General features: G+C 41.9%; 1 protein-coding gene and 1 non-coding gene across 2 annotated transcripts; both read left to right on the top strand.

Annotated features, from left to right (window-relative positions):
* The first annotated feature begins 2,384 nt into the window (after positions 1-2,384).
* trnae-uuc lies at positions 2,385-2,459 on the top strand. Its single transcript has one exon. It is a non-coding gene; the product is annotated as a tRNA-Glu (tRNA).
* Positions 2,460-6,350: 3,891 nt separating this feature from the next.
* On the top strand, positions 6,351-16,968 carry LOC121568436 (guanylate cyclase soluble subunit beta-2-like). The gene is made up of 14 exons (XM_041878975.1): positions 6,351-6,439; positions 8,319-8,413; positions 8,854-9,014; positions 9,281-9,380; positions 9,533-9,762; positions 10,316-10,438; positions 12,442-12,658; positions 12,865-13,185; positions 13,940-14,088; positions 14,271-14,417; positions 14,778-14,932; positions 15,242-15,450; positions 15,792-15,923; positions 16,187-16,968. Exons 1-14 carry the CDS (start codon positions 6,351-6,353, stop codon positions 16,378-16,380), a joined length of 2,322 nt encoding a protein of 773 aa, XP_041734909.1. The 3' UTR covers positions 16,381-16,968.
* Positions 16,969-17,254: the final 286 nt, after the last annotated feature.

The following is a 17,254-nucleotide window of genomic DNA, read 5'->3' as shown; positions in this document are numbered from 1 at the left end:
CCTAGCTACAGTTCTCACTGTGCAGAGCTCACACGATGCAACTCACGCGAGACTAAGGGTATTGGGCTGGGAAGGGGTAATTTCCTCATGAATAAAATGTTTTGGTCAATAAATTCCATAGGGCTTTGCCAAACACTTAATAATAATATAATATATGCCATTTAGCAGACGCTTTTATCCAAAGCGACTTAGTCATGCCTACTTTTTTGTTTGTTATAAAGCTAGTTTTGTGTCTAAAATTGGGACTGCCTTTCGTCCATTTCTAAAATGCTGGGCTACAGAATGGATTTATATGATAGGCCTATCAAATAGGTAAAATGATTAGGTAGGCTATTTCATGCACACTGTAATCATACACATGACAAATCCAAATGCTTAAATGTTTCTATAGCATACCACCCACTCCATCCCGGCTTCCTAGGAATTATTTGGGCTGGGTCTCTGCACTTGCATGTCTGCATTGGACATCACTTGGCCTTCATGGAGCAGCCATGTACCACCACCCTCTCAATATATCATTAGTTAAATGCAGGCTATACCACGCCAGAGTTCTATCCAAATATAAAGATGGCAAGCTTAGTTCTTCAACTTTTGATCACCTTACATGAGATTTTAACTACAGTCAGCCATTATTAGGATGTAAATATAATGTAGTCTACCTTTGTGATGTCATATATGCCCACATGGGTGAAAAATACAGTTTAACTTTGTTCAGCTGTTTAATTTTCCCATTGAGACCAAGGTGTCTTCTGCAATGGAGCCCTGCATCTTACAATTACACAACAAATTACACATAGAAAATACACCAGAAAATAAAAATACAAAGAGAATACAAAAAAGACAAGAAAACACACATGAAAACAATCACATTCCTTAGCAAAAAGGTCCTCAATCAACACTGATCTGCCCGAAAGGCACCCATACATCCATTTGTAGGGAACTCTGAAGAAACTAAAAACTGTTTTCCTAATTATGTAGCAACAGGGAATTTCCAGTTAGCCATCCCTGTGATCGGGTATGGTAACTTGTACTTATATGGGTAAGTAAAGATGTCAGGTAATGTGGGAGTTTTTGCAAAAGGGCTTTATAAATGAATAAAATGCAGTGTTTCGACATACATTAGGTAAAAGAGGGCCATCCTACTTTCTGATAGAGCAAGCAGTGATGAGTGCAAAACCTGTCATCCCTGATAGAACGAAGTGCACTATGGTAAACTGTATCTAACAGCTTTAATGAAGTGGCAGCTGCATTCATGTAGATGATGTCGCCATAGTCTAGGACAGGAAGGAACGTCGACTGAATGATCTGCATTCTACTATTTAGTGAGAGGCTTAACCTAAAGTGCCTTCAGAAAGTATTCACACCCCTTTACTTTTTCCACATTTTGTTGTGTTACAGCCTGAATTTAAAATGGATTAAATAGAGATTTGGTGTCATTGATCTACACATGTCAAAGTGGAATTTTGTTTGTAGACATAAATAAAAAATGAGAAGCTGAAATGTCTTGAGTCAATAAGTATTCAACACCTTTGTCATGGCAAGCCTAAATAAGCTCAGGAGTAAAAATGTGCTTAACAGATCACATAATAAGTTGCATGGACTCATTCTGTGTCCGATAATAGTGGTTAACATTATTTTTTAATGACTACCCCATCTCTGTACCCCACACATACAAGTATCTGTAAGGTCCCACAATCGAGCAGTGAATTTCAAACACAGATTCAACCACAAAGACCAGGGAGGTTTTTTAATGCCTCGCAAAGAAAGGCACCGATTGATAGATGTGTAAAAAAATTAATAAAATAAAAAACTTTGAGCATGGTGAACTTATTAATTAGGCTTTGGATGGTGTATCAATAAACCCAGTCACTACAAAGATACAGGCGTCCTTCCTAACTCAGTTGCCGGAGAGGAAGGAAACTGCTCAGGGGTTTCACCACGAGGCCAATGGTGCCTTTAAAACAGTTACAGAGTTTAATGGAGGTGATATGAGAAACTGAAGATGGATCAACAACATTGTAGTTACTCGACAATACTAACCTAAATGACAGAGTGGAAAGAAGGAAGTCTGTACAGAATAAAATATATTCCAAAACATGCATCCTGTATGTAACAAGTAACTAAGTAATACTGCAAAAAAAATTGATTTAATAAAAGGAAACATTCAGCCAACGCATGGTAAGGAATCAAATATCTCAATACATTATTTCACTGAACTATCCTATTACATTTAAAGAGTTACTACCTGAAGGCCCAGTAAAGGTGCCGCCAAACAAAGACGTGTGAAAATAGTCTGAAGCACTGGAAGCATTTAAACATCATACATGTAACATTTCTACGTTTAAATCATACATGTACAATTTTTATAAAAATCCACTATATAGTCCCCTGTAGCTCAGTTGGTAGAGCATGGCGCTTTCAACGCCAGGGTTGTGGGTTCGTTTCCCACGGGGGGCCAGTATGAAAATGTATGCACTCACTAACTGTAAGTTGCTCTGGAAAAGAGCGTCTGCTAAATGACTAAAATGTAAATGTAGAAAAACGGGCGGTCTGGCCATCTCCCTGTTTTATGATTAGTTCATGTTTGTGAGGTTGACAACATTCACAGTACAACACTTCGTTAAAACAAAAATATAAACATAACATGTAAAGTGTTGGTACATGTTTCATGAGCTGAAACAAAAGATCCCAGTCATTTTCCATACTCATAAAAAGCTTATTCCTCTCAAATGTTGTGCACAAATTTGTGTACATCCCTTTTAGTGAGCATTTCTCATTTGCCAAGATAATCCATCCACCTGACAGATGTGGCATATCAAGAATCTGATTAAACAGCATGATCATTGCACAGGTCCACCTTGTGCTGGGGACAATAAAAGGCCACTTTTGTTCAGTATATTTCCTTTAACACCCTGTGTTGTGTACTTATTCTTTTAACATTGATAATTTCTAAGCTATTTTGAGACCTTAAGGAGCATCAGGTAGGCAGGCCTACTGCTGGAATGTCTACCAATGGCATGTCCATCCTTTGGTTAAAAAATATACTGGTCACTCAAAACATTTATAAAGTATTTATAAAGCATAAATAGCCCACACTTTAGATGAGGCCACGCAAAAATACTTAACTAATGATTAGTAAATAGTTTATAAGGACCTATATTAAAAATCTGAATGGAGTAATGATTAGTAATGATGAATAAAATATTTACTAGTCCATTATAAATGTTTTATTACGTGGAGTTACTATAAATTGCTACCCAATTGAGTACCTTACTGTGATTGTTTTGATTTAAAAGGGCCAAAAAGAAACAAAAATAGCTTCTTAGCAAAGAGCAATTTCTCATCAAGAATTTTGCTAGCTAGGACTATCTGGGAGTGGTCTGAGTGGGGAGGGGAAAACTGAAAACTGGTAGAGAGGTTTGGAAATCTCTTTCTTATTGGTCTATTAACGAATTTACCGCTTGGCGATGTCACCAGGCAGGCCAAAGTTCCATCCCACCAAAACAGGCTGAAATTTCAGGTGGTCTTTTCAAACAGCTCTTACACTAAAAAGGCATTATCATAATTGAACTGTTTCACAGATTTATTCCAACCTCATAGTGTGGAAATATATACAGTATAATATATACTTCACTGGGCCTTTAAGAATATCATTATTTTGTTGTTCTGTGTGTGTGTGTGTGTGTGTGTGTGTGTGTGTGTGTGTGTGTGTGTGTGTGTGTGTGTGTGTGTGTGTGTGTGTGTGTGTGTGTGTGTGTGTGTGTGTGCATGCGTATGTGTGTGTGTGTGTGTGTTGGCGGTGGTGGGAAGGGGGTAATGAGGTGGGATCATGTAGATTAATCTAATGATAGCCTATTGATATTGTGCATTATATTGAAATCACACTCAACCATGATACCGGGGCCCTCTGTCCACCAACATGATTTTCTGACAACAACATCGACGTGAAGATATGCCTTTTTAACTTTTCATTAAAAGTCACTTATGAACTTTTTTTGTTGCTGTTTGTACTACACTGTTAGTGAGCATTTCTCCTTTGCCAAGATAATCCATACACCTGACAGGTGTGGCATATCAAGAAGCTTATTAAACAGCATGATCATTACACAGGTGTACCTTGTGCTGGGGACAATAAAATGCCACTCTAAAATGTGCCGTTTTGTCACACAACAAAATGCAACAGATGTCTCAAGTTTTGAGGGAACATACAATTGGCATGCTGACTGCAAGAATGTTAACCAGAGCTGTTGCTAGATAATTGAATGTTAATTTCTCTTCCATAAGCTGCCTCCAAAGTCGTTTTAGAGAATTTGGCAGTACATCCAAACGGCCTCAGAACCGCAGACCACGTGTAACCACGCCAGCCCAGGACATCCGGCTTCTACACCTGCAGGATCGTCTGAGACCAGCTACCCTGACAGCTGATGAAACTACGGGTTTGCACAACCAAAGAATTTCTGCACAAACTGTCAGAAACCATCTCAGGGAAGCTCATCTGCGTGCTCATCGTCCTCACCAGGGTCTTGACCTGACTGCAGTTCGGCATCATAACCAACTAAAGTGGGCAAATGCTCACCTTCGATGAACACTGGCACGTTGGAGAAGTGTGCTCTTCATGGATTCATCCCGTTTTCAACTGTACCGGGCAGATGGCAGACAGCTTGTATGGCATTGTGTGGGCGAGCTGTTTGCTGATGTCAACGTTGTGAACAGAGTGCCCCATGGTGGCGGTAGGGTAATGGTATGGGCAGGAATAAGCTATGGACAACGAATACAATTGCATTTTATCGATGGCAATTTGAAAGCACAGAGATACCGTGAGGAGATCCTGAGGCCCATTGTCATGCCATTCATCCGCCGCCATCACCTCATGTTTCAGCATGATAATGCACGGCCCCATGTCTCAAGGATCTGTACACAATTCCTGGAAGCTGAAAATGTCCCAGTTCTTCCATGGCCTGCATACTCACCAGACATGTCACCCATTGAGCATGTTTGGGATGCTCTGGATCGACGAGTACGACAGTCTGTTCCAGTTCCCTCCAATATCTAGCAACTTCGCACAGCCATTGAAGAGGACTGGGACAACATTCCACAGGCCACAATCAACAGCCTGATCAACTCTATGCAAAGGAGATGTGTCGCTCTGCATGAGGCAAATGGTGGTCCCACCAGATACTGAATGGTTTTCTGATCCATGCCCCTACCTTTTTTTAAGGTATATGTGAACAATGCATATGTGTATTCACGGTCATGTGAAATCCACAGATTAGGGCCTAATGAATTTATTTAAATTGACTGATTTCCTTATATGAACTGTAACTCAGTAACGTCTTTGAAATTGATGCATGTTGTGTTTATATTTTTGTTCAGTATATTTGATTGTTTGCATTTATTGTCTTTAAAAAAATATATATTATTTGTTATTATAATTATTCTTGCTTTTTGTGTGTGTGTGTGTGTGTGAAAAGTTTGTGATGCTAAATGTTTTTATCTATCTGCCTAGGGACTACAGATTAAAACTAGGCAGCTGGCTAAATCCAGCACATTTACAGAAATGTTCATTCATAATGTAGGCCTAAATTGTCCCTGTCAAATAAATAAATGAGTCGTTTTATTTCAAATATGTAATCTAAACCATTTGTTGGACGTCACATTGGTAGCCTAATGTGAATTAGACCTTCTGCACCTAGATGCCCCTGCGTGTACGGAGTTGAGATCAGCACATCTATCGCCAGAACAGCGCCTTTAACACTCCTCGGGACCGCACCGCGCACCAACGCTCACATCGCCAACAGCTGGAGATTGGTGAACGGCTTTCTTCAGTCACTATTCGATGCGCAGCGGCAGAAGTGATGGAATAAGGAGCTGAAGCTTTTGTGTATATACAGGATATAGGCCGAGGCATATCACTTTAATGAAATATATTCAGGCAGGCTGTCGACGGAGATAATGTTGTGCGTTAGAGTATGTGGTCCCGATGTCTCCAGAGATGTGTTTCAACTTGGGGTCGTGTTCGTGCAAGGATAAATTTGGAATAAAGGTTTGTTAACAAAGTGTCGGCAGAATCCATACCAAAAGAGATGGTAAGTTGTGTTTGTCGACCCATAAATTAACTCATAATGATAGATTGTCTAAACTGATATGTTACAGTATAGGCAAGCATATGTTATATAGGCTACTGGACTGAATTAATCGAAACTATGATTCAATGTGTTTCCAGAAGTAGGCCTACTCATTAGGCTTATTAGGCTACTTTGACGATTCAATAGGCTATGTCACTCTTACATATATAAATATAGCCTATCTTCAATGAATGGCATCAAAACAGAAATGCTGCTGAGTTTACAATGCTCTCTCTGCAGTATGGATTTATCAACACCTGTTTGAAGTCGCTGGTTGTTGACAAGTTTGGCGAGGAGACATGGATGAAGCTCAGGTAACAATGTTATTAATTAACAGCGGACTCACTAACATCATATTAGACTACATGGATGTCTCTTGATAATTGAATAATTGTAATAATATGTTGCGTAATTCCAGAAGGTGGCGTTAAAGGCTAGCGTTGAGCTCGGCCGCTCTCGCAGCGTGGACCTACAGTGGGGGAAAAAAGTATTTAGTCAGCCACCAATTGTGCAAGTTCTCCCACTTAAAAAGATGAGAGAGGCCTGTAATTTTCATCATAGGTACACGTCAACTATGACAGACAAATTGAGAAAAAAAATCCAGAAAATCACATTGTAGGATTTTTTATTAATTTATTTGCAAATTATGGTGGAAAATAAGTATTTGGTCACCTACAAACAAGCAAGATTTCTGGCTCTCACAGACCTGTAACTTCTTCTTTAAGAGGCTCCTCTGTCCTCCACTCGTTACCTGTATTAATGGCACCTGTTTGAACTTGTTATCAGTATAAAAGACACCTGTCCACAACCTCAAACAGTCACACTCCAAACTCCACTATGGCCAAGACCAAAGAGCTGTCAAAGGACACCAGAAACAAAATTGTAGACCTGCACCAGGCTGGGAAGACTGAATCTGCAATAGGTAAGCAGCTTGGTTTGAAGAAATCAAATGTGGGAGCAATTATTAGGAAATGGAAGACATACAAGACCACTGATAATCTCCCTCGATCTGGGGCTCCACGCAAGATCTCACACCGTGGGGTCAAAATGATCACAAGAACGGTGAGCAAAAATCCCAGAACCACACGGGGGGACCTAGTGAATGACCTGCAGAGAGCTGGGACCAAAGTAACAAAGCCTACCATCAGTAACACACTACGCCGCCAGGGACTCAAATCCTGCAGTGCAGGACGTGTCCCCCTGCTTAAGCCAGTACATGTCCAGGCCCGTCTGAAGTTTGCTAGAGTGCATTTGGATGATCCAGAAGAGGATTGGGAGAATGTCATATGGTCAGATGAAACCAAAATAGAACTTTTTGGTAAAAACTCAACTCGTCGTGTTTGGAGGACAAAGAATGCTGAGTTGCATCCAAAGAACACCATACCTACTGTGAAGCATGGGGGTGGAAACATCATGCTTTGGGGCTGTTTTTCTGCAAAGGGACCAGGACGACTGATCCGTGTAAAGGAAAGAATGAATGGGGCCATGTATCGTGAGATTTTGAGTGAAAACCTCCTTCCATCAGCAAGGGCATTGAAGATGAAACGTGGCTGGGGCTTTCAGCATGACAATGATCCCAAACACACCGCCCGGGCAACGAAGGAGTGGCTTCGTAAGAAGCATTTCAAGGTCCTAGAGTGGCCTAGCCAGTCTCCAGATCTCAACCCCATAGAAAATCTTTGGAGGGAGTTGAAAGTCAGTGTTGCCCAGCGACAGCCCCAAAACATCACTGCTCTAGAGGAGATCTGCATGGAGGAATGGGCCAAAATACCAGCAACAGTGTGTGAAAACCTTGTGAAGACTTACAGAAAACGTTTGACCTGTGTCATTGCCAACAAAGGGTATATAACAAAGTATTGAGAAACTTTTGTTATTGACCAAATACTTATTTTCCACCATAATTTGCAAATCAATTCATTAAAAATCCTACAATGTGATTTTCTGGATTTTTTTTCCTCATTTTGTCTGTCATAGTTGACGTGTACCTATGATGAAAATTACAGGCCTCTCTCGTCTTTTTAAGTGGGAGAACTTGCACAATTGGTGGCTGACTAAATACTTTTTCCCCCCACTGTATAGGCTAGCTAATTGATGGATTCATTCACTGCTTTCTGTTTATTGGTCATCAATGGGATGTGTAACCTGCTGAAATTAGCTCATCATCATCATCATCATCATCATAATTATATGCAGAGATGAGGCCGGGGTTCAAGATACCTTCTTGACATATGAAGTGTACAAAGACGACATCACCATGCAACTGGTGGCTGCGGCCTGCAAGCTACTGGGTAGGCTAATTTACCATTCTTTGATAAATAACCTGCGACATCATATATCAATGTAGCTCTGGACCAGGTCGCGCACTAACAATCTGCACCGGAGCTAATATCAATGCTGAGAGGTGTTATAATAGGGTACAATTCCATGCCAATCACGGTTACTTCCAGATTATGAATTATAATTCAAATCATGGATTGAGAAATAGCTACGAAAAGTTAGGAATCATTTTAGAATAGTGAATTTCTTGCACTGCATGGCTTGAGTTTAAATGGAATATTGAAACTCTGTTGCTGAGAGGCAAAATACATGACCAAAATGATGATACAAATTAAATGTATAAATATTACAAGATAGATCAAAATGTGTTTAGTGTGATTTTTTACGTAAAGGCGTACATGTTGGTATTAGCCGATGTATTCATTAGGACTACTTTCTTTTATTTTCGAAGATGTTAAACCAGAGGTGGTGTTGAGACAATTTGGGGAATACTTCTTTGACTTTTGTAAACGATCTGGATACGACCACATGTTACGGACTCTAGGAGGGAACCTATTCGAGTTTATCGAGAATCTGGATGCACTGCACAGCTACCTCGCCCTTTCTTACAAGGTATAATGTGTGTGTGTGTGGGGTGTGTGTGTGGGGGGGGGTTCAAAGGATTGGGTTAAGAACGCTGGCACGGTGCCCTGGTTAGTAGGCCTAGTCTTCTTCTGACAACAGCACTGATAAGGCCTATATTATATAACAAATCCGTAGCCTACTCTATTGATATAGGTCTAGATGTGATAATCGATCTATAAATAGTTGACAATGGATACATGTCATATTTTGGACAGAAAAAAATTGTGTCAAATGATTTGGAAATATGCTTGCAGGAGATGAATGCGCCGTCATTTCGAGCGGAGAGGAACGGTGACGGTACAATGTTTCTTCACTATTACTCCGACCGCCGAGGCCTATGCCAAATTGTCCCCGGTAATTATTCCTGAATGCTGATAGATACAATTATTGACGTTAAGAACAAATTTGTTAACAACTTAATACACTCAATATAGTGAGATGTTAGCGTGCGTAAAAGTAGGGCCTTTGTGCATAAAAGTGAAACGACTGTTTCCCCATTTCCACAGGTATCATTGAAGCTGTAGCAAAAGACTTCTTCAACAGCGAGATAACGATGGAAATCGTCAACCAAATAGAGGAAGTAGAAAGGACAGGAAAGAAGGAGCATGTAGTCTTCCTCGTCACTCAGAAACCGACATTTTCGAATGCAGTTTGCAGTAACAAGCTGTCACAGACGCCGCCATGTTTGCCCAGAGGCCCCAGGCGCAATGCAATGCACTGGAACCCAAACAAGGAGGTAAAATCCGTGTCAGTACAGCAGATGACCCTCAAATCATTGGGTGCGTCACAAATGGCACCCTATTCCCTTGATAGTAAACCACTTTTGACCAGGGCCCATAGGTAATAGGGTGCTATTTGTGGGGACACATACATAGGCTACAGAAACAAGCAGATGCCATCTCTGATGATCTCCAAATAATTGTCCCAAAACTATCTCAATAACCCAACACAACACAGCCAATTTTCCATATGGTTTGAAGGTGAACCTTTTTATGCAATTTAACCATAACATGAATTTCCTCCAATGTGTCCCTCGCCCCATCCATCAGGACATACAGAAATCATTGCAGAGGAAACATCAATCTCAGGGATTTTCCATGTGTAGGAACCACTGGGAGACTGTGAGGGGGTTGGTCCAACTTGGGAAGGGTAAAGCCCAAACATCTCTTATCATTCCTTTTCTAATGGATTGGCTCATTCTGCCTCAGATATCGATAAAGCCAGTCAATTCCATCTTCCTTGTCTTGATATCTCTAATCTTGATATCCTTGTCTTGGTATCACTAATAGATGTTTACTTCACTTATAGGCAAACTCTTGAGAGGATTTGAGCCAGTCTACCCGAAGAACCTTTGCATCGACCTGAAGACATTTTGCAATGCCTTTCCCTTCCATATAGTGTTCGATGAGGAGGTACAAAAATATTATCTCCCAGATTCCCTCTTGGTATTGAGTGCACTGTAAAAAAATAAATACTATTTGGATCAACCTAAAAAAAAAAAGTCAACTGGTTACAAGTACATTTGTTAGGTTTTGTCAGAAGCGTAGAGAAGAGTAGGCAGGAGGCAGTTGCAGGTTTAGAACTACTGAATTTATTAAAGCACCATAGCTTAAAGCGGGACGAAACCCACAGTGCAAAATATAAAGTACTCAGGAAATAGTAGGCGAGATTCCTCTCAGGAAAACAAGCAACATACTGTATACAATGACCGACAAAGACAAATGACAGAGGAAGCATATATATACAGTGATAGAGTGGGGATTGGAACCAGGTGTGTGTAATGATGACGAGACAAGTCCGGGGTTGATGAGTGAAGGGCGTTTGCCAGCAGCAGGTTCGGCAGTAGCTAGAAGGCCGGCGACGCCGAATGCCTGAGCTGGACAGGAAGGGGAGCCAAAGCGAAGGCTGGTGTGACAGGTTTCTCAATTGAAAAAAACGACACTTGTTGAAACCAAATATATCATTCAATGCCAACTGTTATACTGCATTATTAACAAACCCTTATTTCAAGTTGCAATTTATTTCTTTCAACACTTAACAAACTTTTCCCCTTTGGTTAAGCAGATTAAATAACATAAATACAAACTAATATATATGGCTACAACCCAATTTTTTATTATGTACCAAGTTGATTTTTCACTTTGGAGTTACCTATCCACATTTCTTCAATTGGGTTACAAGCAATTACATCAGTTTCCAGTTAATCAAGATATTAAGTTGGTCCTGAAAATGAAATAATGACTCCAAACACTTTCTTTACATTAGAATTTCACATGAACTGGTTACCAATATTGTAACCAAATGGTGACCATCTCATCAATTGAAACATTTCCAGGCTCTTTAGAATCACAGTACTTACAGAGATATCATTTAAAGAGAAATGTCAAAATTGTTCAACTTCATATTCATCATCTCCAGCACCACCCCAACATATGTGAAAATGGCACATTTGTATGTTTTGTAGTAAAAAAAGATAGAGGAAGATAAGTGTTTCCAATGACATCATCAGTGTGCATCATGCGATTTTAACCAATCATGAGTAGGCATTGCCTACTAATTGCCTATTAATTGTCTACTAATTGGTTGATGATGTCATTGGAAACACTTACCTTCTTCTATCTTTTTTACTACCAAACATAGAAATGCGCCATTTTCACACATGTTGATGTTGGGGTGGTGCTGGAGATGATGAATATGAAGTTGAAATTGTTTTACATTTCCCTTTAAGATTCAGTGCTGGCAGTGAACATATAATCATAAAAAAACAGAACACATTACCTGGAATGACATTCACTCTCACAGGTGGCCAAAAATAACAAACTGAAAAGTAGGCCATGCCTCCAACTCTTCTGATAGGCTGCCACTGCTACATTGCACCCACCGCTATGCAATGCAAATGCACATGTGATGTTGAAAGCAATTTAGAAGCTTTCATTCAATAAAAAAAATCACATCGATCTGTCAAATTCTTTATTTGATTCATACATATTGAATAGAATAGGTTGAAGGAACCAAAGTGTAATTATGGATCATACCAATCAAAAAAAGCACTTCCGATGAACAACAGCGCCGTCCCACTTTTTACAGTGTGCTTTAGTAATGACAGATAAGCACTGGGATGGTTTCCCGGACACAGATTAGGCCTAGTCATGGACTAAAAAGCATTCTCAATGGAGAATCTAAATTAGAAGTGCTTCTTAGTCCAGGACTAGGCTTAATCTGTGTCCAGCAACTGGCCCTTTGTGTAGATATGGTGAATTGTAATCTTCATACATGGAGTGAGGCTGCTGAAGTGCACTACTTTTGACCAGAGCCCTATTGACCCTCGTTAAAAGTAGTGCACTACAGTATATAAGGAATAGGGTGCCATTTGGGACGCAACCTGAATCTCTGCTCCCTGGTCCAACCCCTGCAGCTGATGGTGAGACAGGCGGGGGTGAACATCCAGAAGATCGTCCCCGGGCTTCAGACCACGAGCATTCACCTGGACCAGTACTTCAGTATCGTCCACCCCGAGGTCACCTTCACCATCTCCAGCATCAGGAAGTTCATCAACAGCCACTTTGTCCTGCAGACGCGACGCGACATGATGCCCGAAGCCTGGAGGGATAGACCCATGCTGGAGCTCAGAGGTGGAATGAATGTACAGATGAATGAATGAATGAACGGTTGAAGTAATGAAAGAATGGATGGGTGAACGGATGAATGCATGATGAATAAAGGAAGGAAGAAATACATGAATGGTTATTTGTTGTTGTGTCATGCCACTTATGCAACCTATCCCACTATAACCATTTGACAGAAACACCCCCCGTACCCCTTACTCCCCTGTTCCCAGGCCAGATGTTGTGGATGGAGTCTCTGCAGTGCATGCTGTACCAGGCCTCCCCTTTGCTGCGGAGCCTCCACGAGCTGGAGGAGCGGCGCATGCACATCTCTGACATCGCCCCTCATGACGTCACGCGGGACCTCATCCTGCTCAACCAGCAGCGGCTGGCTGAGATGGAGCTCTCCAACCAGCTGGAGAGGAAGAAGGAGGAGCTCCGACACCTGTCCCAGCATCTGGAGGAGGAGAGGACCAAGACGGAGAACCTGCTGTACGCCATGCTGCCCAAACACGTGGCCAACCAGCTGAAGGAGGGGAAGAGAGTGGAAGCAGGTGAATGACACAGGGAGAGGAGAGGTGGCGAGAGTAGAATAGAAGAGAGGAAAGGTGCGGAGAGGCGAGTTGAGGAAAGGAGAGGTGGGGAGAGGAGATGAGAGTAGGGGAGAGAAGGGGAGGGGAGGTGAGGAGAAGAGGGGAGAAGATTAGAGGAATAAAGAGGAGTGGAAAGGAAAGAATTGGTGAGAGGATTGGTGGTGTGTGAAATGCCCTAGTGGGGCCAAAAACTTGTCTGCCAATACCAGTATACAGTAGCCTATGCCTCCCTTGCTCTGACACACAACAGACAGTAGAGATGTACAGAATGGAATTGGGATTTTTGAAGGATATTTCCCTGCCTTGCTGCAGTGTATTACATATTTAATGAAGGCATGAACTACAGATTTAGACAGCACCACAACAGAGCCAGCGGCTCCCAGACACATCTGTCTTTGAAGCACAGAACACAGACAGACAGACAAACAAACAGATAGACACAGACAGACGGACACAGAGAGCCAGAAAGACGAACACGCACGCACGACGCACACGCACACAATTCTTGTGCATGAACAGCACACACACATGCGTGCACACACACACACAAAATTAGTTGATATGAATCAACAGGCCAGCTACATAGTGGATAAGTATTAAGCAGAATAACTTGTTTTCACTATTGTTCTCGACATTGCAAAAGGACTCAAACAGTGCTATATTTATGGAAATGGCCATATGGTCGGTGGTGGTTGTGGTTCTGTTTGCTCTAAAGGAGAGTTCAAGGAGTGCACCATCCTCTTCAGTGACGTGGTCACCTTCACCAACATCTGCTCGGAGTGTGAGCCCATCCAGATCGTCAACATGCTCAACTCCATGTACCTCAAGTTTGACCGGCTCACCACAGTACACACAGTTTACAAGGTAACAAAATATTACATTTGTCAGATAGGCTAAACATAATAAATATAACATATTTATCATTCATAATTTAAACATTATTCTACATATCCATATATTCATTCATCTGGACCAGGCAGCCTGGAATAGCTATTCCAGTACTTATCTCACCAATATCAATCTGCCTGTGGTTGTGTCTGCATCAGGTGGAGACCATAGGTGATGCCTACATGGTGGTAGGTGGCGTGCCCATCCCAGTGTCCAGCCATGCTGAGAGGGTGGCCAACTTTTCCCTGGGCATGATCATAGCAGCTAGGGAGGTTATCAACCCCATCACAGGGGGGCCTATCCAGGTGAGACCCACAGATCGCTGGTGTATTTGAATGCTGAATTGATTCTTCCCTATATTTTTGTAACAGCATTGTTCCATTGATCCAAATCCAAAGGGTTGTATTTCCCCGCCCTTGTCTTTCTTTTTGAGCTGATCTTTCTCAGTTCTCCTGCTAGTTTATAATCACAATACAATACCTCTCTCTGTGTCTGAGGCTGGTCTAGTGGGTAACTCAGCCGTTAGCAGCACATAAATGTCAACCCCCAGCGTGGATATGAATCCTTCCACTACTCAATGCTCATTTCCACCTATTTCTGTCTCAATAAAGTAAAAATATCCCACAAAATATATTTAAAAAACAACCAATACCTCTCTGCTGTAGATCCGGGTGGGTGTACACAGCGGGCCGGTTCTAGCTGGTGTGGTGGGGGAGAAGATGCCTCGGTACTGCCTGTTTGGAGACACAGTAAACACGGCGTCTCGCATGGAGAGCCACGGCCTCCCCAACAAGATCCACCTCAGCCCCAGTGTTTACCTGTAAGACCTCAGCTCATGTCACATGACTGAACTGCAGGAAATCAAATCAATCAAGCAATCGATCAAGAATGCAAGCAAGCAATTTTATTTATAAAGCCCTTTTTATATCAACTGTTGTCAAAAAGTGCTTGATGATTGGTTGATTGGTTGGTTGGTTGGTTGGTTAGTTGGTTGGTTGATGGATTGATTTATTAATTGAGTGCTTGGTTGGTTGAGCCCATAGGGCTCTGGTCAAAAGTAGTGCACTATATAAGGAAAACGGTGCCATTTGGGATGCAGGCTTTGTTTTCATATGTCTTCCTCCTCCAGGATTCTGAAAGACAAGGGCTTCATGCTCCAAGAGCGAGGGGAGATCGATGTGAAGGGGAAGGGCAGGATGTCCACCTACTTCCTGAAAGGGAACCTGAACGCCACGGAGCACCAGATCATGGGCCGCTCAGTTAAGGAGGCCGACTCGGGCCGTGCGTCTGTCCAGTCGGCACGGGACTGCAGCACAGAGGCAGCCCTGTATAGACCGGGTAAACAAGGTTCTCCTGTCTGTCTGTCTGTCTGCCTCTCAACTACTCTCTTTAAAAATACACACCTTTATAAATATACAGTACACCTGAGGAACTTTCTTAGACGTGTGTCTCACCTTGTTGCATCTTATTTGTGTGTCTAATTCTTTGACTTTGAGGGAGCTCAGCCTAGTGTGCATTATCTCACCAGGTTTTCTGTTCCCCGATATTTATGGCGCATTTAGCCATAATCACCACAGAGACAAACACTAACCCCATTCTAGTTTCCCTCACTTGGCTGTGGTCGATTATTAATGCCTCACTCTAACGCTAGACCTCTTTGTTGGAATCTAATCCCACAGCCATCCAGAGGGTGCAGAGTGAGGACAGGAACCCCGCAGTGCCCATGGAGTATGGAGACAGCCTGACCGACCCGCCGCCCTCAGTTCAGCTCACTGACCCCCAGCCACAAGCCAGAGCCAAGGGCCTCACAGGTGCCTCCTCCTGTTTCTTTTATTCCATCATTCTTTCTTTCTTTCATTCTTTCTTTTTATTTAATGATATTCTTGAATATGTACATTTTATTTAAGTATTATATTCTTAATATCTTATATTCTTCATCTTATTCTAAGATGATCTTTAAGTCATAGGTAAAAGACTGCTCCTCCATTTCTTTTAGATTTCTCCTATTGGTTACCTCCATTACCTCCCACTCAGCCTGCAGTATTGACTCTCGGGAGGTGTGTGTGTTTCACAGGTAAACCTCGGGACTCAGAGAGCTACGGCAGTCTTCACAGTGACACCAAGTCAGTGGAGGGAGGTGTCCCCAACCCAGACCACCAGCTGACCGTAGCAACCTTGTCCCAGAGTCCCAGTCCCATAGAGGCTGAGGCTCCTCCTTCCACTCACAGGAACAAACACATCCGGACCAGTTTCTGTGTGGTCCTCTGAACTGTTGAAATACTATCCAGACCAGTCACTGTAGCCCCGTTTATACCTGGTGCTAACACATACTTTATCCTGATCTTGTCCTCATTCTGATTGTGCCCACATTTTCGCCGTTGCATCTACACATGATAAGAGACACATATTAAAATGTGTCTCTTATCCTTGTGACCAGATTTCCTGGTCCCTCCTGGTATGCAAATTATTTGACAGATATTATTTCAAAATAATATTTTTTTGGTTCATTTTAAGACACATTGATAAATCAATGGTGCCAACTGTCAATGATTTTAGAGGGCGGGATAGTGATGATTTAATATGTTTTACTGTCCAGATCCGCCTACACTAAGATATCCAGACACAATGCATCCCTAACTACCTCCGGAGATTGTCAGGAACATCAGATCACAATTAGATCACAATACATCTTCTAATCGTCTACACCTGTCTAAAAAGGTGGGCACAATTCGAATGTGGACAAGATCAGGCAAAGGACGCATGTTAGCACCAGGTATAAACTGAGCTTAAGTGACCCACCCATTCAATTGGACCACAACCGCTGGAATATAGGAAAATAAATTAAAGTGGACTCTCTCTGCTGATGAGCCTATACTCCGTGAGCCTACAGTGTTTTATAAACATAGAAATTACAGTGTCTATGGTCATCTTGATAATGTTAGCATTTTATGTGATCTCTCCCACGGAGCACTGCCATCTATGTGATATGTAGAAGTCAACTGTAACCAGACTGGTACCTCTGGTCCAGGGCATTAGTGTGCGTAGGTAACTCATTGTCGTTGTGCGATGGGACCAGAGCTACCAGACTGCAGGGTGAATGTATACCAGACCTGTGTTCAAATAATATTTAGGGTATTTCAAT

The sequence above is a fragment of the Coregonus clupeaformis genome, chromosome 6 (genome assembly GCF_020615455.1).
Source record: "Coregonus clupeaformis isolate EN_2021a chromosome 6, ASM2061545v1, whole genome shotgun sequence".
Lineage (NCBI taxonomy): Eukaryota > Metazoa > Chordata > Actinopteri > Salmoniformes > Salmonidae > Coregonus > Coregonus clupeaformis.
Note: the sequence above shows the minus strand (reverse complement) of the source record. Positions and strands in the feature narration are given on the sequence as shown.